Genomic DNA, 20,658 nt, shown 5'->3' with positions numbered 1-20,658 from the left:
GGATTACTTAGCTGAAACAAAGTAAGTGTTTAATAAAAAAGCTATACAAATAAATAATAATAATAATGATTATAAAACATTGACCATTCTACATAACACCTTCACTTTATGTCTTTTTCCTTCTTTTTCGTTTCTAGAAATACTTACCCCAAGCTATGCATAGCACTATGTTAACACCTCCTCCCCTTTCTGAGCTAAACATGTCATTCATTGTGGAGGGATGCTGATTCAGTTTTTCAGGATAGCAAATGGGAAACTGTGGTACAAAAAATGGCACAGAGATGACCAGTGTCTGTGTATGTGTGTGTTTGTGTGTGTGTGTGTGTGTGTGTGTAGTGAATGAAGTGTTATGAAGTAATGTGTGTATAGTGTGTGCAGTGACTGATAGGGAGATTTGACTGAACAGTGTGGCATTACATTATTTAATAAGTTATTTGTAAGAAAGTGCTGTATCCCAGGAGTAAATCTAAAGATTGTCCCTAACTAGAAGTCTGTAAATATATGTGTATACAAACTAGCTCGTTTTAAATTGATCTAAACTTGTAAATACTTTGACATGTCCTACATCCTTGTAAAAAGAGATTTATGGATGAATAAAGCTACTACTACTACTACTACTACTACTACTACTACTACTAACAGTTACACACTGCTGATTCTGGAATGAGAACCAGTATTGCTATGTCTGTATCCAGTAGATACAACATTATTAATATACTAACAAACATGCAAACATTGCTCACAGAACCTGATGTCTCTTTTTCTGTCGGTGGTTTGTATTACGTTATATACAAGAAACAGTAACCAGACAAGTTACTTGATTCCAAGTGCAATGACACGTGAGCTCTATTAAATAGTTGACACTGTTGTACCCAAATGTGAAAGACTGCGTATTGTTTATCAAACAAATTTTTAATTGAGAGTATAAGCAAAAACGTTTGTGACACTGGCGATTCGCAATAGTATTCAACCTGAAATATAATTTTTGTCTTATCTATCTGTGTTTCTAATACACACTAATGCTATAAGCCTCGCAAAATAGAATGCAGCTATAGATGTAGGATGTACAACCACAAATACTAAGTAATCATTCTAAGAGTTTTCTAATTTGATAAACATTTCGTAATTTGCGCTACACAAAATATACCTTCCTCAGGTAGGCATTTGATCACATGTCATTTAATCTTTCATACAGATACGAAGAAAAGTTTCTGCAGTTTCTCTTTCTGATAGAGCAATACATCTGGCTTCAGAATACAGTTATTGCAAAGTTACTGAAAAACGGTTATAATGTGAATTATATAATTTGAAGATACAAAGTAGTGTTCAGTGTGTTTCATGCTCTGCTTATCTATGATATTGTGAATTTGAAACACTGTTAATGAAGATAATAGCTCATAGATTGCATAGTTATGTGAGAAAAGCACTAAAAGTGCTTTCGAAAATCATAATACAGGCAGTACGTAATCGTATATGTTAAACATCTGCAACAGACCAACAACTTTTAGTTATCATCACAGGTACATACTTTACAACTTATCTGTGTGTGATTGCCATCACAAATACCCGTATCAGGTAGGTATGGCGTAAAATATCGACTTAAATTACATTGTACATAACTCGGCTCATCACAACAAGCAGTTAAGGCTTAGAGCAGTTCTCTTGGAGAATAGGACAGCAATAATTCCTTAGAAAATCAGTCAGAAAACCAGTTGCGTGTCGTCTAAGTACTTCAGTATGTTAACTGAGTATAAAATGCTGGCTTAGTGATTAATTAGAAACAAGTATTGTTAATATAACAACTGATGTTTTTTGGTGAGACGTGAATGTGAGCAGACATGACTGAAACGTCATGTACGTTGTTTCCTGTTGAGCAGGTGCTCACGCCCGGGCTGGCCACACCAAGCATGCACGTGCAGGCAGCCGACACGCTGCAGGCAGAACTGCAGTCAGGCCCCACGCCAGGTCAGGCGCTGCCCGCAGAGCCGCCCACAGCAAGTAGTCGCCGCTGCTGAGGAGGCGCTACACTGTGGAGGCGCAGTCTGGTGCTGCTCACATTGTCCTGTACCCTGCGCTTATGTGTATAAAATAAAGCAGCTGTGCATTTTGCAGTAAATAAATGTCTCTATTACTCGGTGTCCTATAAATGTAAGCTCTAGCATATACATAGGTGGTAAGCAAGTATGGAAAATGATTGCAAAAGTTCCAAATTTTATGAAAATGCTTCAGTGGTCGATTGTATATGATATTTTCTGTGATGCAACGTAACATCACTATAACCAATTTATGTATGAATGTTGCATATTGATGTAAATTCCATTTGCATTTTTCCTTAAGAAATGATGGTGTGCACTATACGGCAGTAGGGATCTTGCTTCAAAGTGTTCAGATGCAAGAAAAGCAGTACCTATAATGATTGCCCATGTTATGTGTTCTTAGTTGGTATTAAGCTTCCAAAACTGTTTACATAATTGCAGGAATGTCCTTCGACATCCCATTTGACGATGGAACGAAAATTTTAATTTTAGTCTCTAACAGTTGTGAGCCTCATAGTCATCTTTGAATTGATTACATGAGAATATGTTTCTTCAGTATAATTCCATGAAAAAGTGCACATTTTCTACAAAATTACTGCTTAATCTTCTAACGTTTTTCGGACGACAAGAGACAGTGTGGTATTGAGTTGCAAGGCTGGCACGTCTCTCAAATCAGTTAACTTGCACGATGTGTTGCCGATCCTCTTCTCTGGGCAATCAGCTACGTCGATCTCCTAAAAGCTTCTTCTCCGAAGACTATAGCTGGTTAAAGGAATTTACTAAACTACTTCTCTATTAGTGAAATAATTAAGGTAATTGTAGAATACTTTTCAGCTCAATCACTTTATATTTTCAACTTCCACAGACAACAACTTCTGCAAGTTGACGTAGTCCTTAAGCTTTATACTCATTTACACATATTCAAATATCAATGGTTTGATAACCAATAGCCAAGACGTGAAGTAAGTGAAAAGTCTCTATACAATCCATGCTTCATCTGTCTCTTTAACATGGCACCACAAACCACGGAATATTACACACACATTCCTTGTACCTTTTGATATAGATTGCAGAGAGCTGCCGGTAACCACTTGTCGGTTCCGCTCATCTGACGCAGCTCCTAGTCTTCTCACGCCAAACGTCAGTCCTGCAGACACAGACACGTGTCGCGCAGTAAATAGGGTCTATCACACTTGTGTTTAAAACATCGGCAGAAGGTCGAGTGGTTCCAGAATTTACGTGGAAATTCTCGAATCACTACATATCCCCCCACCCTCAGCTCGAACACGCGATATTTTATACATAATCACCATGTACATTAATATCACATAGGACAACACTTATGTCCTCAACCATGTCTCTTCTTTTATTAATCGCCATGCGTACCCTTATTATTGTTACCTAGTCGTTTCTTTTTCTTTTCATAAATCTTTATACTCCAAACAGCAAACTTTTTTTTTTTTTTAGGTTATAGGATGCGTTCACCCAAGAAGAAATAATTAATGAATATCCATAAAATGAGAAAATTTTTTAAAGAAGTAATGTGTAGTCACATTTGTTATAGATGATTTATGACAAGCTGATCAAATAGAATGGAATTTAGGTGACTCAAAAGAAATTTCAATAATAAATAAAGGCTATAAACATCTATTAACAGTTTTGATGCTTTTTCATTTGCTTGGGCTGTCCCAGTCAAGGACAAATTTGTTAAAAGTGTAGCTCATCCTTATGAAAACACATTTAGAAAGAGAACTCCAAGACAACTACAAACAGGTTAGAGAATAGAATTCTACAATAAACATTTTCAGGAATGTGTTAAGAAATGTAACATGATCTGTTGTACAAATATTTAATAGGACACTGAAATATGTTAAATGGTTGTTTTTTGTAATTTGCATAACATTCTGATAAATAAAGGCAAAACTATTCTATAAGATTTTATACTCATGAAAGGAAGTGTTTACTGAAAATTTAAAACTCTTTGGAATTGATTATTTTTGCTGACACTGTCATTAAAGAAGGTGGAGTATATTACAATAAAAGTAAAAAAATGACATTAAGTCAGGATTATTTGAAAATTTCAAATCTGAGTCGATTGAATCGGAAGGATTTAATGTGTTCAGTTTATTACTTGTGTATAAAAAATTTTATGAATGTCACATTAAATTTAATTATGAAAAAAGTAAAGGTGTTTCAACTTCTTTTGAGAAATATTCTAGTACTTATATTAACTCATTGTGAAGAAGATTCATTCTATTAATAATCAAGTCCTCTTTTGTGCAACTATCGACAAGATTGAAATAACTGTGGCAACAAGTGATATTCACTTTATCCACCTGCCTTACCCCAAAGTCTCAGCATTTCTTTACAGTCTGGATCATAACCTCTAGTAGTTTTCAACCGTCATTGCCAATTTTTTCTTTGTACTCTAATGATATAAGAATTATAGTCACTTACCATCGAATAATTTTAAAATAACAAAAGTTCGTCTCAAAGTTTTATTGGCTGTTGCAGGTACAACATGTGGTAATAGTATATCAGGTTCTGTGTTTCTTTCAGTTTCTTTGAAATAAAGGGGAGGGACTGACAATCCAATCGTAAATTTTCTAATACTTTTGTATCATGTGATCAACATGTTTGCTCAAGACGTTTCTTGAGACCTTTTACTTGAGAGATCTTGCTCCATCTTTTACTTTAGAGCACAGGTAGTCTTTTCATCAGTTATAATAAATGCATGCTTACTGATGTATGTAAGCCTCGTGTTGACCTACTCGATATAAATTTAGAATTTTTTTGTTTTATTAAATTTTAGTTATAATAAATGGGTGCTATTACTTGTTTGATTCATGTACTGATACAATTTTGGTATCATTGATGTATCTGTTATCACTACTAACCATTATTTGCTTGTATGAAATACTTTACAGTGAATAAATGAAAGCAAATTGAAGTAGTATGTTGTTAACAAAGTTTAATGAATTCAGTTTAACTGAAGTTGGAGCATCATGATTCACTGCATTTATAAATATTTCTAAAGCTTCAATTATTAATTGTTGATCATTTTTAAATGTTTTAATTCACACAATTTCCCTTCAGTTAGAAAATATCTGAAACAGTTTTACCACAATCAATTATAAATTTTTTCCCAAAAATTATACTTTTTTGTAGTGTAATGCTATCTTTGTGATAAATGTTGTCTAGGGTATTAATTAGTTTAAATAAATCTTCACTCTTCCATGTTCTTTTTCAAAACTTTGCAGTTCACCTGCGTCTTGTGTTTTACAACTTTGCTCTTCGTTCCAGTAATACCGACTATGTACACTCCCGTTACTGGTAACATCAGTAAGTGATGTTTAGTTCGTAATGTGCTAAAGAATGATCGAGAAATCAGTGACACCTCACTCCTGTAATCTATAAATGTGTTAACTTCAAAATCAAAATGGCTCAAATGGCTCTGAGCACAATGGGACTTAACCTCTGAGGTCATCAGTTACCTGGACCTTAGAACTACTTAAACCTATCTAGCCTAAGGACATCACACACGTCTGTGCCCGAGGCCGGATTCGAACCTGCGACCGTAGCGGTCGCGCGGTTCCAGACTGAACCTCCTAGAACCGCTCCTCCACAGTGGCTGGCTAACTTCAAAATCCTTCACTTTTCCTATTATTGTTGGTTGTGGATTAATGGTAGTTAAGCTCGGTTCTTCCAGTAACAACGATTCTTTGGTTGGTATTTTATGCATGAAATAAACATATTTATTATAAACTGGGCCTCCTAATGTATTTCTACGACCTGGGTCCCAGCCCTGAATCCTGCTCGCGTTACGTTTACCTCATTATCGGTAATCACTGGTTAGTTACCGAATCTGGGTATTACGTTACCACTTTGTACTCTATTAGTGCCTGGAACTAATTACTGCGACTTTACTGGGTCTATATTCGAAGGTGGCTGATTCTTTTGGTAACAAATGTTACCATTACTCCTATCACTTTGGTGTACTCTAGCAAAGTGGACTTCATGTCTCTTAAAACTACTATTACTGTAATTCTGATTTTCACTCTGATGTACGTTTTCGTTGCGGTCTTTGTTTAAGGCATCAAGTGCGTTTACAAAAGATAACAGTTCTTCTACGGTTTTCCTCCCACTACACAGTACATCTCCTCTGGCGTAAATAGGCAAACGTATTATTAAAATTCGAACTAATCCTTCTTCCTCCATGAGTTTATCTAAGTACTTCGCGAGTGGAAATGGCAATCAAAATACTTTCTCATCTTACCCCACGTACTGTTATAATACTTAGGGTCCCACGAATCAGATATTAGTTTTTCCTGGGCACTTGCTGACCAATACTTCTCCTTTAACTTCTTCTGTAAATCGGCCTAAGAGGAAAAGTTTTCGATGTTCACTGTACCCCACTCCGAAGTTTCTCCTAAAAGGTACCCTACCGCGAATTCCATTTTTTTTAATCTTCCTAGTTTTTCGGCAAGGTTTGGTTAAACTGTTTCAGAAAATGGGTAGGATGTACTTCGCCATCCGACTTAAACTTTGGGAACTGTCTAGATAACCCTGAATTTGCTCCCCATTGTAAATCTGTCATCGATTCTCTAGTTAATACTACGTTGGGATAAATCACTCTATTAGCTGCTTTGTCCTGCAAAAGTTTGAATTCCTTCTACAGTTCATCTACATCCTTCTTGGTATTACTATATTTGGAAGATAAGGTTGGTGATAAGTTGTCTGAGATTACTCTCGCGGCAGCTTCCTGTGTATCATCTCTTCTACGTGTTCCCCCAGATTACTGATATTTATTATATCTGAACTAGCCAGTTTCTTTTTAAAATTTCTTTCCGCGTTATCGACTCCTGTGTTAACGCCTCAATTTGCGATTGGAGTATAAGAATTAATTTGTCCTGACTCACAACACTTTCCTTTAAAGTGCATAATCTTTGTTTTGCAGCATAAAATGTAACATTACATACACTCTGAAATGATCCTAGTTTTTCGCTCAATTCAGACTCTGCACTATTACAATTATCTTCAATATCAAGTTCTAATTTCTTTGCCAAGTCCTGAAATTGATTACTCTGTGTCTGACTAAAGTCAGTGAACAACAGATTGATGTGACTACTTAAAGATCTAGTTAATTCAACTTTCAAATCTAATTTATAAATTTCTACTTTAGTGACTAAAATGGCAAATTCAGTCTTCAAATTTCCCATTCCTACACGCAACTGGCTCAATTCCTTATTCTGTTCATCTAATTTTGCACTTAACAGTCCTAAAGCCTTATTCTGAACGTACAATTCAATCTTTACTTGATTATTCACTGTGTCTATTTCTCTACTTAAATTAGCACCCTGTGCATCGAGCGTTTCAGTTTTAGTTGCTGAAACCGCCTACTGGTCATCTAACCTAGCACTTACTTTCCTGAGCCTATTTTAAGACTTAGAGCTTTAATTACATTAGCTACCTCAGTCCAACCTGGTATTTCCCTAGTCATTTAAATAGCTGTGGCTGGTTCTGGTAGTTGATGTTCTTGATCAATATTCCTTTTGAAACTTCCTGGCAGATTAAAACTGTCTGCTGGACAGAGACCCAAACTCGGGACCTTTGCCTTTCACGGGCAAGTGCTCTGCCAACTGAGCTACCCAAGCACGAGCCACGCTCCGCCCTGACAGCTTTACTTCTGGCAGTACCTCGCCTCCTACCTTCCAAACTTTACAGAAGCTCTCCTGTGAACCTTGCAGAACTAGTCGGAGACACTGGGTGACATGTAAGATGTCAAAATTTTCACTTGACTCCCAATGAATGGTGACTGCACTGCCATCATACAACATACCTATACATATATCAAGGAGATATTAGGCAGAACTATATTCACAGCCATGATTCTGTCCATGCAGTCAAGTTGTCCCCATCCAGTGTAACATGATGCCACTGGGGCACCTTGAATAACTAGAGTTGGACACCGAGTTCATTCTGGAGACACCCTCCTGAGGAACATTTGTGGATAGCTGTAAAAACGTCTGCTTCCTGTCAAATTACATTCATGTGTAGATAGTTGCGTTCCTATCTACAATAAAACTGTAATTTAACTTGTGTTAATGTATTATGTTTGAGACAAAATATTGTAATGCACATTATGTTAATGTACAGTGTTCATGTTTGACTAATGAGGAGAATTTTTCTCTATGAATAATTGAATACATATGTGTTTTGTGTAGATTTGGGTTCATAGAACAATCGAAAGTTGTTAGGTAACGTATAAATATGTGTAGGACTATAACATTCCCATAAGTTCATACAATGTAAGCTTTCACGGCCAGTATTCTCTTCACTTAAAACTTCCGGGCTGATAGGCCGTGGTCGAAGTATAAAACTCTCTCCTGACGTTTCGTCTCCGACTGCGGGAGACATCCTCGGAGGTTCGGCGCTTTACCTCCGAGGATGTTTCCCGCAGTCGGAGACGAAGCGTCAGGAGAGAGTTTTATACCTCGTCCAAGGCCTATCAGCCCGGAAGTTTTAAGTGAAGATTGCCGTAAGTATTCACTAAAAAACAACAACGATTGGCAAGTTTGCCATATCATTTTTACTGTGCTTGGGACATCTTGTTTAAGGAAAAAGTAGGTGTTTTAATTAATATTGTTAAAATGGACTATTACTGGCAATGATGCCACATTGTTTTTACTCTGTTCCGGAAATTGTTTGGTTACAAAATAGTTATTGAAAATAATACATGACAATTTAGATGTCCCTGCAAATGTATATGTGACTATTAGAAAACCATTACAGGGTAGTAAAGATACTGGATAAGTATTATGCATGTATTATGTGCTAGTAAAGAGCACAGTTATCATTGCTGGAAAGGCTTCTGCTGGCAACCGGGCAAACAAAAATTTCAATCTGATCTAAATCCAAGCTGAAGGTGACGCAAAAGTTACCTTAAGATGTCAAAGTTCAAATTATTCATTCATATGCGAGTATGAGTCGCAAGGTAATTGCAAAGACCTTCTGCAACGCTGCTATTGACAGCTTGACGTACTACAATCTTTGAACAGTCGAGTAAAAGCATGTACCTTAACAGAATCGTTGGACACAGTGTGTACAGGCCAGTCACAGACCACGTGAGCCATGTTGCGTGCTGAGAATCTTTGCTTTATAGCAGAGAGTGTCCTCATACTGGTCTTTCCATCGTCTCATCTCGCTGGTTCGACATGATGTATTCTGGACAAATGGTGTCGTAGCTTGCTCATGGACACTGGGTGTCTGAACTGAGGTTACATTCTGACGGCCGTCCTCAGGCACACATTACAAGCATTATTGTCAGGTTGCAGGAAGCTGTATTCAGGTTGGTGTAATACTCTGTTTGTAGCGTTTTAGGTCCTCAAATTGTCATTCACATGTGTGCAGACCTAACTTCCGTTGTCTAAAGAGACATAGCTTGGTCGACACCTGTGGTACAGTATGGGCTTGTCACTCATTCACCCATACGGTTGTGATACTCGCTACATCACATTTCCACAAATTCAAACATTTTCAAGATTTGCTATTGGATCTGTAGTTTTTCTTATAGTTGGACCTTGTATACGATATGGCCTATCACACGAAAAATGTAATCTTTCATTTGTTATTGCAGTTGAATTGGGTGTTACTAATCTCAAATTTGAAAAAAAAATCATGTATAACTTATCTTCCATTGTGAGACTTTTATGAATTATATGCTAAAATTTGACTATACACGTGATGTATTATTCACTTTGTTAACCAGTCACAAACTTTTTCTATTAAATTAACCTTCTGCAGGCATATTCATCTATGTGAAGCAAAACTACAATCAACAGAAGCTGTGTGAAATCATTGCGTGCTTTATAGCTGAGAAGATAAATGGTGCTGCTGAAATCTGAGGTCACTTGCAGCAATTTTGTAGAAAATGCCCACAGTTTCATGGAATTATACTGAAGTAACATTCACATGTAATCAGTTCAGACAGAAAGATGAGTATGAGACTGACAACTATTTGAGACTAAATTTAAAATTTTCGTTCCATCGATAAATGGGATGTCGAAGGACTTCCCTGCGATTACGTGAACACTTTTGGAAGCTTTATACCAACTAAGAAAGCATAACAGGGGAAATTATTAAAAAACACTTCCTTTCTTGCATCTGCACACACTGATGCAAAAGAGCCCTAGTGGTGTATAGTGTAGATCGTCGTATCTGAAGGAAAAATACAAATGGCTTCTACATCAATGTGCAACGTTCATAAATAAACAGGTAATTGTGATTTTAGGTAACATCACTAAACGTATCATATACAACCGACCACTGAAGCATATTCAAAAATGTTTGTACTTTTGCAGTCATTTTCCATATTTGATTTCCACCTACGTACATGCTAGAGTTTACATTTATAGGACACTGAGTAATAAAGACATTTGTTTACTGCAAAATGCACAGCTGCTTTATTTTATACACATGAGCGCAGGGTACAGGACAATGTGAGTAGCACCAGACTGCGCCTCCACAGTGTAGCGCCTCCTCAGCAGCGGCGACTACTTGCTGTGGGCGGCTCTGCGGGCAGCGCCTGACCTGGCGTGGGGCCTGACAGCAGCTCTGCCTGAAGCGTGTCGGCTGCCTGCACGAGCATGCTTGGCGTGGCCAGCCCGGGCGTGAGCACCTGCTCAACAGGAAACAAGATACATGACGTTTCAGTGATGTCTGCTCACATTCATGTCTCACCAAAAAACATCAGTAGTCATATTAACAATACTTGTCTTTAATTAATCACTAAGCCAACATTTTATACTCAGTTAACATACTGAAGTACTTAGACGACACACAGCTGGTTTTCTGACTGATTTTCTCTGGAATTACTGCTATCCTATTCTTCAAGAGTACTGTTCTAAGCTATAACTGCTCGTTGTGGTGAGCCGAATTATGTACAATGTAACTTACGTCGATATTTTAAACCATACTTACCTGATGCAGGCATTTGTGATCCAATCACGCACAGATAAGTAGTAAAGTATGTAACTGTGATAATGACCAAAAGTTGTTGTTCTGTTGCAGATGTTTAACATTTGTTTTTTTCGGAAAACAGTAACATACAGCTTCTATTATGATTTAGAAAGCACTTTTAGTGTTTTTCTCATGTAACTATGCAACTTATGAGCTGTTATATTCGTTAACAGTGTTTCAAAATGAGAATATCATGAAAGACTTAAACGTATTTGTATGCTAAAACCTAAATTCGGTAACTTGTTCCGTAATATCATTCCTAAAACAAGATAAAGATCTATTTAAAAACTCAGGCAAGAGGACAGCGGGAGAACAGAATGAACGCCACAATGTAGCTTCAGATTATATGATTCACCTTATATCGGTATTTCAGTATATATCATGAACTTTGCAATAACTGTATTCTGAAGCCAGATGTGTTGCTCTATCAGATAGAGTAACTGCAGAAACTTTTCTTCGTACCTGTATGAAAGATTAAATGACAAGTGGCCAAATGGCTAACTGAGGAAAGTATCGCTTCCCACGCCCGGGTTCCAGGGTTCGATTCCCGGCGGGGTCAGGGATTTTCTGTGCCTCGTGATGACTGGGTGTTGTGTGATGTCCCTAGGTTAGTTAGGTTTAAGTAGTTCTAAGTTCTAGGGGCTGATGACCATAGATGTTAAGTCCCATAGTGCTCAGAGCCTTTTGAACCATTTGAGGAAAGTATAATTTGTGCAGCCCAAATCACGAGGCTTTCTATCAAATTAGAAAGCTCTTAGAATTATTACTTTGTGGTCTTACATCCTACCTCTACAGCTGAATTCTATTATGCGAAGCTTGTAGCATTAATGTGTATTAGAAACACTAATAGATAACACAAAAAATATATTTCAGGTTGAAAAATATTGCTAATCCACAATGTCACAAACATTTTTCATTATACTCGCAGTAAAAAATTTGTTTGCTAAACAATATGCAATCTTTCACATTTGGGTACAACAGTGACAACTATTTACTAGAACTCTTGTGTCATTGCACTTGTAATCAAGTAACTTGTCTGATGACTGTTTCCTGAGCAAACCAGTCTTGTATGTAACATAATAAAAACTACCGACAGAAAAAGAGACATCAAGATCAGTGAGCAATATTGTCACATTTGTTAGTATGCTGCTAATGTTGTAGGTTCTGGATAAAGAATCACTATCACTGGTTCTCATTAGAGAAGCAAGAGTGTGTAACAGTTAGTGTTTACATGATTCTCCATTGTCACTGATGCACTGCTTTCTGGATTATGAATTCCTGTTATCATTATATCCCATTCAGCAACTCTAATTGATGTAGGAATTCTTAATGGAAATTTTGTAGCACCTGTATAGAAGACTGTAAAAACGTATTATTTGGACAATATGTTCGTAAGCCATTTCGGAACAGATATCATCCACATACGACAGACAGCCTCTCCCTGAGGCATATTCATGAAACAGGGGGGTCCTAATCAAAATCCGTGTTTAGCAAGTACAAGCCAACGTTAAATTTCAGTACTGTTAAATGTAGGAGTATATTCAATGTACACCGTAATGGTATAATTGTAATAAAAATGTTCTTCAAACGTCCTGTCTCATTTGCAGGCAAATGTCTTACACTTTTAAAGTGCAGCAATAATTTACGTTATCAACTATGGGTTTAAACGTAACGAAATTACACAAAGACCGGCACTCAAACTACGCACGTGACAGTGGTGCCAAAGCAGAGTTACTAAACACAGCCTTCCGATACGCATTCACAAAAGAAGACGAAGTAAATATTCCGGAATTCGAATAAACATGAGTAACATAGAAGTAAATATCGCCGGAGTAGTGAAGCCACTCAAATCGCTTAATAGAAGCAAGTTTTCTGGTCCAGACTGTATACCATTTGGGTTCATTTCTGAGTATGCTGATGCTTTAGCTCCATACTTAACAATCATATACAACCGCTCGCTCGACGAAAGATCTGTACCCAAAGACTGAAAAATTTTACAGGTGACACCAATATTCAAGAAAGGCCCATGCCGTTAAAGTCGATATGCAGCAGGATTTTAGAACATTTATTGTGTTCGAACATTATGAATTACCTAGAAGGAAACAGTCTATTGACACACACTCAACATGGGTTTAGAAAACATCGTTCCTGTGAAACACAACTAGCTCTTTGTTCACAATTTGAGCGGCCGTCTTCGGTTGTTTGCAGATGACGCTGTCGTTCTCGACTAATAAAGTCATCAGAAAATAAAAAAAACTGCAAAACGTTGAATGGTGCGAAAAGAGGCAGTTGACCCTAAATAACGAAAAGTTTGAGGTCATCCACATGAGTGCTAAAAGGAACTCATTAATCTTCGGTTACACGATAAATCAGTCTAATCCAGAAGCTGTAAATTCAACTAAATACCTAGGTATTACAATTACGAACAACTTAAATTGGAAAGAACACATAGAAAACGTTGTGGGGAAGGGTAGCCAAAGACTGCTTTTTATTGGCAGGACACTTAGAAAATGGAACAGAACTACTAAGGGGACTGCCTACACTACGCTTGTCAGTCCTCTTTTAGAATACTGTTGCGCGGTGTGGGATCCTTACCAGATAGGGCTGACGGCGTACATCGAAAAAGTTCAAAGAAAGGCAGCCCGTTTTATATAATCGCGAAATATGGATGAGAGTGTCACAGAAATGATACAGGATTTGGACTGGAAATCATTAAAAGAAAGGCATTTTCCATTGCAACGGAATCTTTTCACGAAATTCCAATCGCCAATTTTCTCCTCCGAATGCAAAAATATTTTGTTGACACCGACCTACATAGGGAAGAACGATCACCAAGATAAAATAAGGGAAATCAGAGCTCGTACAGAAAGATATAGGTGTTCATTCCTTCCGCGCGCTATACGAAATTGGGATAATAGTGAATTGTGAAGGTGGTTCGATGAACCCTCTGCCAGGCACTTAAATGTGATTTACAGAGTATCCATGTAGATGTAGATGTAGATGTAGATGTAGATACACCTAAACCTGATGATGTGAATGCTGCGGCAGTAAGGGCCGGGCGCTTCCCACCCGCCTCAACTGGTGTTTACCTTTGCCTGCCAGCCTGTTCTCCACACTCCCAGCGTCCCCACCATCGCTCCCGTCGACGTCGTCGTCTGCTGAGCTGTCAGCGTCGTCGTCATCAGCGTCTCTGTTTTCGGCTGATTCATCCACCACTTCCTCCCCATCGTCTGCAGCGACGAACGGCGTGCAATACGCCACAAGAAACACACCAGCGATCAGCAGGACGAGGGCTGCCTTCATGGTTACAGTGGTTCTACTCTGATTACCTCTCGACAAGTGCCACAAGTGAACTCACCCACCTCTTCTTATACGGCTTGTCCGACTCTTATCGCCCAAACTGCTGCAGGCAAGGACAGCTGTTTAGCGTGTACGTCAGAAAGTGCGGCTATCCATATCGGCGTCCTATCTTACTGCTGGAAATATCTTTGGAGACTTGGTAAGAAACCTTGAGCCATAAGATTAGACGAAACAGAATTGTGAGCGCAATAGCCGATAAATACGCTACAATAAATGAAAGCAAATGATTAAATAGTTTATAGACTTGAATTATGAACTTTCCTCTTTTGTAAGGACAGTACATGCAACAGCACTGACTTAGTTTAGTAACAAATTTACGAATGAATAAGAATTTCATTTGTGCAATATTTTCACACCATCCTGTGATTTCTGATGTTGCGAATTGTTAACTCATTATACCAATAATTAACAGTAATTTTCGGTTTAGTTCGCCATGAACCATTGTTACTCACAATTTTTATATATGGACTGATTCAAGTAGGAAGTGGTACGACAAGCCTCATCAGTCCGATGTTTATCAAATTTTGAGGCGTTGTTCATCACATAATGTATACTAGTAATTAAACTTTCTTTACATCCTGAAATGAGACTGTGACTTGTGACGCCAAGAGATTCTGATACATTTTTGTATTTATTGAGGCACGGAAATAAATAGACTGCCGCGCGGGATTAGCGGAGCGGTCTAGGCGTTGCAGTCTTGGACTGTGCGGCTGGTCCCGGCGGAGGTTCGTGTCCTCCCTCGTGCATGGGTGTGTGTGTGTGTGTCCTTAGGTTAATTTAGGTTAAGTAGTGTGTAAGCTTAAGGACTGATAACCTTAGCAGTTAAGTCCCATAAGATTTCACACACATGTGCACATTTAAATAAATAGACTGCAAACCTATTGTTCAGTAATCTCTTATCACGAATCAAACCTTTGCTGTGTCAGTTAATAGAGGTTTCTCGGTGGAGGCTGCTGTGGAAGTATTCGTCATCTCAGAATTGATCTACGGGTGGCAGATCAGGACGCCCGGTAGGCCAGTCGTGAATACGTGCATCTGTGGTGTGAACTGCAGTTTTTCAGTGGATTATTGCTTTTGGCACTGCATTCATCAGTGGTATGAAAACTGTATTTCTCTACATACGGGGTAATTATAATCAAACTTTCAAACCGCAGTAGAAACAACACCACTGGTCAGAATGACGTCAAATTGCAACGGAATATTATCGGAGATGGGGGAAAACGTATGCCAGAAGAAAAATAAATACACTCCTGGAAATTGAAATAAGAACACCGTGAATTCATTGTCCCAGGAAGGGGAAACTTTATTGACACATTCCTGGGGTCAGATATATCACATGATCACACTGACAGAACCACAGGCACATAGACACAGGCAACAGAGCATGCACAATGTCGGCACTAGTACAGTGTATATCCACCTTTCGCAGCAATGCAGGCTGCTATTCTCCCATGGAGACGATCGTAGAGATGCTGGATGTAGTCCTGTGGAACGGCTTGCCATGCCATTTCCACCTGGCGCCTCAGTTGGACCAGCGTTCGTGCTGGATGTGCAGACCGCGTGAGACGACGCTTCATCCAGTCCCAAACATGCTCAATGGGGGACAGATCCGGAGATCTTGCTGGCCAGGGTAGTTGACTTACACCTTCTAGAGCACGTTGGGTGGCACGGGATACATGCGGACGTGCATTGTCCTGTTGGAACAGCAAGTTCCCTTGCCGGTCTAGGAACGGTAGAACGATGGGTTCGATGACTGTTTGGATGCACCGTGCACTATTCAGTGTCCCCTCGACGATCACCAGTGGTGTACGGCCAGTGTAGGAGATCGCTCCCCACACCATGATGCCGGGTGTTGGCCCTGTGTGCCTCGGTCGTATGCAGTCCTGATTGTGGCGCTCACCTGCACGGCGCCAAACACGCATACGACCATCATTGGCACCAAGGCAGAAGCGACTCTCATCGCTGAAGACGACACGTCTCCATTCGTCCCTCCATTCACGCCTGTCGCGACACCACTGGAGGCGGGCTGCACGATGTTGGGGCGTGAGCGGAAGACGGCCTAACGGTGTGCGGGACCGTAGCCCAGCTTCATGGAGACGGTTGCGAATGGTCCTCGCCGATACCCCAGGAGCAACAGTGTCCCTAATTTGCTGGGAAGTGGCGGTGCGGTCCCCCACGGCACTGCGTAGGATCCTACGGTCTTGGCGTGCATCCGTGCGCCGCTGCGGTCCGGTCCCAGGTCGACGGGCACGTGCACCTTCCGCCGACCACTGGCGACAACATCGATGTACTGTGGAGACCTCACGGCCCATGTGTTGAGCAATTCGGCGGTACGTCCACCCGGCCTCCCGCATGCCCACTATACGCCCTCGCTCAAAGTCCGTCAACTGCACATACGGTTCACGTCCACGCTGTCGCGGCATGCTACCAGTGTTAAAGACTGCGATGGAGCTCCGTATGCCACGGCAAACTGGCTGGCACTGACGGCGGCGGTGCACAAAAGCTGCGCAGCTAGCGCCATTCGACGGCCAACACCGCGGTTCCTGGTGTGTCCGCTGTGCCGTGCGTGTGATCATTGCTTGTACAGCCCTCTCGCAGTGTCCGGAGCAAGTATGGTGGGTCTGACACACCGGTGTCAATGTGTTCTTTTTTCCATTTCCGGGAGTGTAGTTATGAAATGTTTCAATAGATGGCGCTGCAAGCATTATAATTTAGTAGTCGTCGACTACAAATAACGAATGAATCATACAACAATGAATAAGGTGTACCTTTGACGTTAAACAAAGTGTGCATGGGCGTACATGTGTGGTCCTTTTAGTTCCGTAAGCCCATCCACCATGGAAAGGTCATATCACATCGAATGGGAAAACCGGTTTTTAACTGTCCTGAGGCGAAAAACGACATAAAAAGCATCACTCACATCGGTTTTTATTTGTCCTGAGGAGAAAATCCGCATAAAAAGCATCACTCACTTCGGTTTTCAACTTTACTGAGGCCGAAAACTGCATAAAAAACATCAATCAAAATCAAATCGGATTTTTAATTTCTGTGCGTTTGGCGCAAAAAATGTTCAATATGCTGTCCACCGTTTTCGGTAAATGGTGAAAGCGAGAAACAGCATGTTCCGCAACTGATCGAAGTGACTCTGGGGTCACGTTCATAATGTATTGCGCAATGCGTGTCTTCAGTGCACGTAGGTTTGCAATCGGAACATTGAATGTTCAAGATCTTTCAGGTAGCCCCACAGCGAGAAGTCACACGAATTAAGATCAGGCATTTGGGATGGTCAGGCTGTAGGGAAATGATGGATGATAATTCTAGCATTTCCGAAATGGCGCTTCAGCAGCTGCTTAACTGGATTTGCATTGTGCGGAAGTGTGCAATCTGGCATTTAAATGAGCCCATCCACGCTGTTGGAGAGGTGGAATAAGGTGGTTGCGCAAAAGACACTCAAAGCGCTTACCACTGACAATACAAGTAACAGGATTGAAAGCACAGCGTCTCCTCGAAAGAATGTGACTCTATGATCAATGATGCTGTAAACCACACGGGTGGCGTTTTAAGGATAAAGTGGTGCTGGTTGATTTGCGTGTGGGTTTTCCGTTGCCCATAGTTGACAATTCTGTGTATTGACATATCCTGTCAGATTGAAGTTTGTCCACAAAATCTTCCACGGGCAGTCATATTCTACTTACATGCGAGCAAGCAATTCTAAAGCAAAAGTCTCTCTTCTGAGAGGTCAACAGCAAGCAACTCGTGCAAATGGGTAATTTTGAATGGATATCAAAGAAGGATCCAGAATTAGATTTTTCACTGTGCAGCGGAGTGTGCGCTGATATGAAACTTCCAGGCAGATTAAAAGTGTGTGCTTGGGTAGCTCAGTTGGTAGAGCACTTGCACGCGAAAGGCAAAGCTCCCGAGTTCGAGTCTCGGTCCGGCACACAATTTTAATCTGCCAGGAAGCCTCATCAAAGAAGGATGTTTCGTAGGATTTTTCGCGCCGTGCTCACGAGTATGTGTAAAGTTCGGGCAATTCTCCGTGCACTACACGTTTGCTCCCACCACTCGTCTCCTCCTGTATTGTTGTGGCCACTGCTTTCACTGACCTGGAATCAATTAATTTCCTACCTTTTCCAGGTTGCACATCAAAAGAACCCGTCTTTTTGTATTTCCGAATCATTTTCCGCAGACCCACGGCAGTCATCGGACCAACGCCTTTTTTCACACCCTTCAGTATCCGGAACTTCTGGAAAGCTACCTGTGCACAAACATTCTTGTAATACAGCCTTACAAACAGAGCGCGATCCTGCATTGAGACAGTGATGGCAGACGCGAAATGAGGAAAACCTTTTTCTTCTTTTTCTTTCCTTTCCCCTATGCGACATGATACAGTACAGTATCACCGGTCTTTCGCGGTCTAACTGTGTTGGTTAGGTAGTTAATTCATCCACAGGGCAATGACGCAGCGTCATGTACTTTGGAGGTGTGACGGTGGGACTTTAAGTCCCGTACCACCCTCCAACGATGACAGTACGACATCATTCAGGCAGAAAAATGTGGCCCGACATGGGCAGGTAGGGTGGTAAAGTTTTGGATGTAGAATTGGAGGCTAGTCCCAGCTAAGGATGTAGCCGAGTTGGGCTTGCCATGTCGTTAGCCGAGATCGGGATCTGAGTCCTCTAGGACGGTTGGAGGAACCGAATGTTGATGCCAGTAGCATGGAAGTGTGGTCCCAACGTGGTGTATCCATGAACAGTGTCCCGCAGGGCATCCACTTTCTCACAGAGCCGTCACGCGTTGTTGCGTATGGTCGGCTTGAGGTGGACGATACCTTCTTCCTCATGGAGAGACACAATTGTCGTGAGTGGTGGGGCGTGCAGGCTCCACTGGAGAACCTTTTCTGCAGGCACTGCATCGTCCACATCTTGGTGACACTAATCGTTGCCCATGCAGTGGACTATACGTGAGAGTAGCGGGATAGCTGCCCGGTAGATGTGGAGCTTGGTATGTAAGTTAAGTTCCCTGCTGCGGAAGAGAGGGTACAAAGCCCTTGTCAGTTCTTGCCCCTTGTTGGCGACATACTTCGCATGACAGTGGAGTGGCGACTTGCGGTCCATCAGAACCCCTAGATACGTGGCTGTCGGGGCCAGGGCACCTGCAGGCCTGCAGTATATTGTGGTGGAGGAATGGGTGCCGTTACGCGAAATAGACTGCCGTAGTCTTCGCGGCGTTGAAATCTATTTTGTTTGTCTGCCACCTGGTGATGGTGGTGTCCACCTGTCTCTAGAGGCGGGCGACGACGGCGTCAGTGATACGTCCAGTGGTGTATAGTGCTGTGTCATCAGCATATTGTGCCAGCTGTCACTCGGTGATGACTGGCATATCATTCACATGGATATTTAAAAGAACGGGAGACAGCACTGATACTTGTGGAGTGCCTGCCTACAATTGGTGAATGCCAGAAAGCATTCCCCGTTGAACCACGAGGAAAGTCCTACCGCGAAGGAAATCATCCACAATCTTAACGTAGATATCCAGTATACGGGTCTGCGTCACTATCTTGTGTGACAGATCTTGTCGTAGGAGATCTGCAAGTTCAAAGAAAACGGCTGCTGTCGACTTGGAGGTGTTGAAGGCTTTGCTGACTTGTTCAATGATTTGTAGAAACCGAAGTTCGGCAGAGAGGTGCGAAATAAATCCGTACTGTTCAAATCGGATCGTCCCTGCCGCGCCAGAGGTTGGGAATGTCGGTGGAGGATCACAGATTCAAGAACCTTCACCACGGTATTTAAGAGGCTGATGGGCCTGTTGTTGGTGGGGATCTGGGCACCGTAAGGCCCTTGAACAGCTTGGGGATTAGAAACAGCTCGGCTGCTTCCACTGAGTGGTGAAAAAGCTGGACGTGAGACAACCCTTTAAAATCTTGGTGAAAAATAAGAGAGGCGTACGCGGCAGGCAGCAAAGATGTTCATTTAAAATTCCGTCCAATCCGCGGCTGACCGGCCGCGTTTCTGTCGTAGGATCCGATGGAATTCTGCCGCGGAAGTAAGGTGGGGGGCAGACAGAGGTGGACGGCTGTAGAAAGCGGCAACAGCTGATAGGACATCGTGTTCGTCCTGTAGTTCGTCCAGGGAAATGTCTTGGACAAGAGGGTGATTTTGCTCCTGTAACGCGTCCGCTGGCGTTTCGACAATTTGGAGTGTATCCTTCGACAAGCCCGCTGCCGCACGAATAGGATGGGCAG

At 41.1% G+C, this 20,658-nt stretch overlaps 1 protein-coding gene across 4 annotated transcripts in view; it reads left to right on the top strand.

Annotated features, from left to right (window-relative positions):
* LOC126198459 (uncharacterized) overlaps positions 1-20,658 on the top strand; it is a 263,192-nt gene that overhangs the window by 225,325 nt on the left and 17,209 nt on the right. The window contains exon 2 of one of the 4 annotated variants that reach the window (XM_049934805.1): positions 1,878-2,120. The exons of the other annotated variants lie outside the window; for them this stretch is intronic. Coding sequence (XP_049790762.1) covers positions 1,878-2,015 — 138 coding nt within the window. The 3' untranslated portion in view covers positions 2,016-2,120. Of the gene's footprint in view, positions 1-1,877; positions 2,121-20,658 lie in introns of those variants that run through there. 4 annotated transcript variants of the gene reach the window in all.

The sequence above is a fragment of the Schistocerca nitens genome, chromosome 8 (assembly GCF_023898315.1).
Source record: "Schistocerca nitens isolate TAMUIC-IGC-003100 chromosome 8, iqSchNite1.1, whole genome shotgun sequence".
NCBI lineage: Eukaryota > Metazoa > Arthropoda > Insecta > Orthoptera > Acrididae > Schistocerca > Schistocerca nitens.
This window is presented reverse-complemented; position numbering and strand designations above follow the sequence as displayed.